Below are 4,207 nucleotides of genomic sequence, written 5' to 3'. Positions count from 1 at the left end.
GGTCGAAGTTAATGCCCTCTCACCGTGTTACCTTATCTAAATTCAATTACACGATCATGACATTGATTAGATTTTGTTACCTTCATGGGCTTGTAAGCGGTAGGCAAGACGTCCTTGGTGATTGAGTTCTAGTCTTTTATGTTGCCAGATCGAGGTTGATATCCTCTCATTCGTGTTACCTTATCTCAGTTCAATACACTTATCAAGACATTAATTAAGATCTGATAATGTATCTGGCTTGCATACAGTCAGCATCGACTGGTGGTCCTTGCTGCTATGTTAGATTGATGCCAATGCCCTCTCATTCATGTTACCTTGTTTGAGTTCAATACACTTATCAAGACATTGGCTAGATCTGTTAGCTTATCTAAGTGCGTGGCTCCCCTTTTATGGCTATTGTGTTACAATGCTTTATCTTAGGCCGTTGGCTGACATAGCCAATGGCACATGTCGTTAATGTTTCATTCATTTACACCACATGCTTACATTAAAATATCTATCTATTGTGGTGTTTATTCCAAAAACGCCTACCAAGAGGCTTCGCCGCTGATCGGCTCAAGAATTTAATATTTACCTTATCAATTTTCAGGTCAAATTGACTGGCACGACTTGCACCACTCGCAAGCCAATTTGGAGCCAAAACTGGAGTTAAGCAGATCTTCCAGGTCCTCCGTGTTGTTCAACGTATAAGTCTGAGATCCAAATTTTTGCGTTAACAAATACGCATGGATCCATGGACCAACTCTTGGTCTGTTTCCTCTACTTTTCCTTCTTGTTACGTATGTTGTGACAATGCGGCCACTGATTATGAAAAAAGCTAAAAGAAAATCACAATATTATCCTGTGTTTTGTTGTTCTAAAATATGCAAGAGATTAGTGTCTCTTTTCAGTACGAAAAGAATTCTGCTTGAAGACAATGACACGACTTTGTACAATATAATCACGTGCAAGACCAACCATGACCGATACAACCACTTCTCTCGTTTTGAAGCATCTAACTAAAGTTATGGAATGTAAATGTGACAATAACGGAGTATATTCATGATGTCGACAAACATTGTTAGACATACTTCTCCTGATGAGGCTATGGACAAACATACTAGTTAATATTAAAATTCACGTTACGAGTCGTTGAGCTTTCTATGTTCATCGTTTATGTCTTATTACCCTTTTCCTGAATGTGAACCATGTCTGCGGTCCTTGATCGATCGATTATACCTTGGCTGTTAGGCATCAGTTGTTGAGGCCTTTTGTCAATTTATAGAACAGTGAACTTCGTAACAAACGTTTGTCCAGTCTCAAAATATGAGAAAAATTGTTATGTTGCATGTAGGGCGCATGTTTGGTCGTTTGCATGAACACTTGAACTAAATTAAACTGCAAATATGATTCAAATTCACAGTACTCCAAAACTTACAAAATGCTGCTTGCAATAACAACTCTTTCAAAGCATCGCAGCTGCACAACAAGAGTCCGTAGCATAACAACGAACATAAATAGGAATAAACCGCATTAACTAAAAATACAGTCTCGAGACACTCCCTTCACTGTTCAGGAGATGGGCAGGGGCTCGCCGTTCCACTCCTTGAGACATTCCAGCAGCGGGTCGATGTGCTTGCCCTGGTTGATGGCAACGAGCACCTTGTTCAGCTCCTCGCCAGGCGACCGGGTCTTCTCGCCGGTCAGGTACACCGCACCCAGCTCCTCGCGAACGAACCGGTAGAGCGGGTACGAGCGGCACTCGGTAATCCTGTTGGGTATCGCCGCCGTGCCGTTCTCGACGGCCGCCCGTGCGGCCTCCACAGCGTTGGGCAGCGCCGCGCGCAGCTCCTCCTCGAACTGCGCGACCTTGGCGAGCACGGATGTATCGGCGTTGAACTCGGCCGTGCCGTTGGCGAGGGCGCGTTCCACGAGCACGTTGCGCAGCTTCTTCATGAGCGGGTAGTTGGCGCTGCACGGGTCGTCGGCGTAGGCGAACACCGCCTCGCGCTCGATCTCCTGGAGCAGGTCCTTCTCGCAGAAGCGGGCGACGTGGAGGCCACCGGCGGAGTTGGTGCTCAGGGTCTTCTTCGCCACCGTCATCACGCAGCCCTTGACGGCGCTCTTGACGTTCTCCTCGATGTGGCGCAGGTCGACGGCCTGGCACAGCGCGATCAGGAACGAGGAGGTCATGAGCTTCAGGATCTCGATGGCCTCGGCCGTCTTCCTGGAGGAGATGAGTCCCAGCGAGTTCACGTCCTGGTTGTGCTGCTCCGCGCTCTGGACATGGTTGGTCACCGGGTTGCCCAGGAATTGCAGCTCAGAGCAGTACGACGCCATGGCGATTTCGGCACCCTTGAACCCGTAGTCCAAGCTTGGGTTGCGCCCACCGGACAGGTTGGATGGCAAGCCGTTGTTGTAGTAGTCGTTGACGAGCTCGGAGAACTGCGCGAACATGAGCTTGCCGATGGCGGCGAGGGCGAGACGGGTGTTGTCCATGGAGACACCAATAGGAGTGCCCTGGAAGTTGCCGCCGTGGAGCGCCTTGCTTCGGGCGACATCGATGAGCGGGTTGTCGTTGACGGAGTTGATCTCGCGCTCAATTGACTTGGTCGCAGCACGGATGACCTCAATTTGGGGGCCAAGCCATTGCGGCGACGTGCGGAGCGCGTACCTGTCCTGCTTCGGCTTCATCAACGGGTCGAGCTCGCCGAGCTTCTTGGCAAGCTTCATGTAGGAGCTGCCCTCCAAGATGTGCTCCATGATGGCAGCGGCCTCGATCTGTCCCGGGTGGTGCTTCAGCTTGTGGGTCAGGTGATCGGTGTATTCCGGCTTGCCGTTCATGACCTCACAGAACACCGCGGAGAGGACCTCGGCAAGAACAGCAAGAACGTTCGCCTCAAAGAGCACGGTCGATGCAAGACCAGAGCCCACGGCCGTGCCGTTGACCATGGCGAGGCCTTCCTTGGGCTGCAACTCGAAGAAGCCGCCCTGGATACCGGCAATCTTGAACGCCTCCGCAGCGTTCACCTTGGTGCCATCTGGGGCGACTGCCACAGAGTTCTCGCGCCCGGTGACGAGGCCGGCAATGTAGGATAGAGGGACGAGGTCGCCGGACGCGGTGACCGTGCCCCGGAGCGGCAGGCACGGCGTGACGTTGGCGTTGAGCAGCTTGACAATTGCCTCGAGGATCTCGAAGCGGATGCCGGAGTACCCCTGGAGCAGGGTGTTGATGCGCACGAGCATGGCCGCACGCGTTGCCTCGGCCGGCAGGACGTGGCCGTCGGTGCCGGTGCCGAAGGCGCCGGCGTTGAGGAACCGGATGAGCTCCCGCTGGAGCGCGCCGCCCTCCTTGGTGCGGCGGTGGGAGGTGGCGCCGAAGCCGGTGGTGACGCCGTAGCTGTCGGTGCCGTTCATCATGCTGTTCATGACCCAGTCGCTGCTGGCCTTGACGCGCTCGCGAGCCGACTCGTCGAGCTCGACCCGGGCCTCGCCGGCGCCGTTGGCTACGGCGGCCACCTGCGCGATATTGAGGCTCGCGCCCTCGATCTTCACCAACGGCTGGCGGTAATCCGCCACCATCCTCTTCACCTCGTCGAGGTGGCTGCCCATGAGCTCCTCCGCGGCCTTCCCCCAGTTAAGCGGGTCGGCGCGCGGCGTCGCCATGCACAGGCCATCGCCGTTGGCGGCGGCAACGCGGCCGTTCTCGCACTCCATCGCAATGGGCAAGGGGGATAGAACTGAAAGCACTAAGACTTAAACGATCAAAGATGAGGAGGAGGCGGTGGCCTATTAATTTGGAAGTAGCTTTGTGTTGGAGAAGAGCTTGTGATGATGCACTGGATGGTGCTGCTCTTCCTGGAGCGAAATGGAGTGGGAGGCCGCGTTTAAATAGGGGGACGGGGCGGGCTGCGCGGCACGGGGGTTGGTCGAAGGGAAAAGCGGCGGAGGGTGCCGGCCAGTCAGTAGCTGCCTGGCTGGCTCGCCCTTCCTATGATCGCCACTAGTGCCGCGTCGCAAGTACGAAATTTTGGGGGTCGGTGGCGTGGAAAGCGTCGAAATTTTTCTGGTCGCCGGCTCGGCCGTCGGGGCAGAGAGCGGCTCGGTCGCGCGGGCTGTGGTTGGTGCGCGGCAGCGTGGCACGGGGGGTTGGTGAGGGCAGGGCAGGGCTCTCCGTCGACCGTGCTCGCTTCTGGGGGCCCTGGCCCCTGGCTACAAAGCTATGCGT

The 4,207-nt window shown here is 54.8% G+C and overlaps 1 protein-coding gene across 1 annotated transcript; it reads right to left on the bottom strand.

Moving 5' to 3' along the window:
- Positions 1-1,368: 1,368 nt before the first annotated feature.
- LOC117836977 (phenylalanine ammonia-lyase) lies at positions 1,369-3,856 on the bottom strand. Its single transcript, XM_034716867.2, has one exon. It carries the CDS (start codon positions 3,694-3,696, stop codon positions 1,552-1,554), a length of 2,145 nt encoding a protein of 714 aa, XP_034572758.1. The 5' UTR covers positions 3,697-3,856; the 3' UTR covers positions 1,369-1,551.
- Between the last annotated feature and the right edge of the window lie 351 nt (positions 3,857-4,207).

This window comes from Setaria viridis, chromosome 1 (assembly GCF_005286985.2).
Source record: "Setaria viridis chromosome 1, Setaria_viridis_v4.0, whole genome shotgun sequence".
Lineage (NCBI taxonomy): Eukaryota > Viridiplantae > Streptophyta > Magnoliopsida > Poales > Poaceae > Setaria > Setaria viridis.
This window is presented reverse-complemented; position numbering and strand designations above follow the sequence as displayed.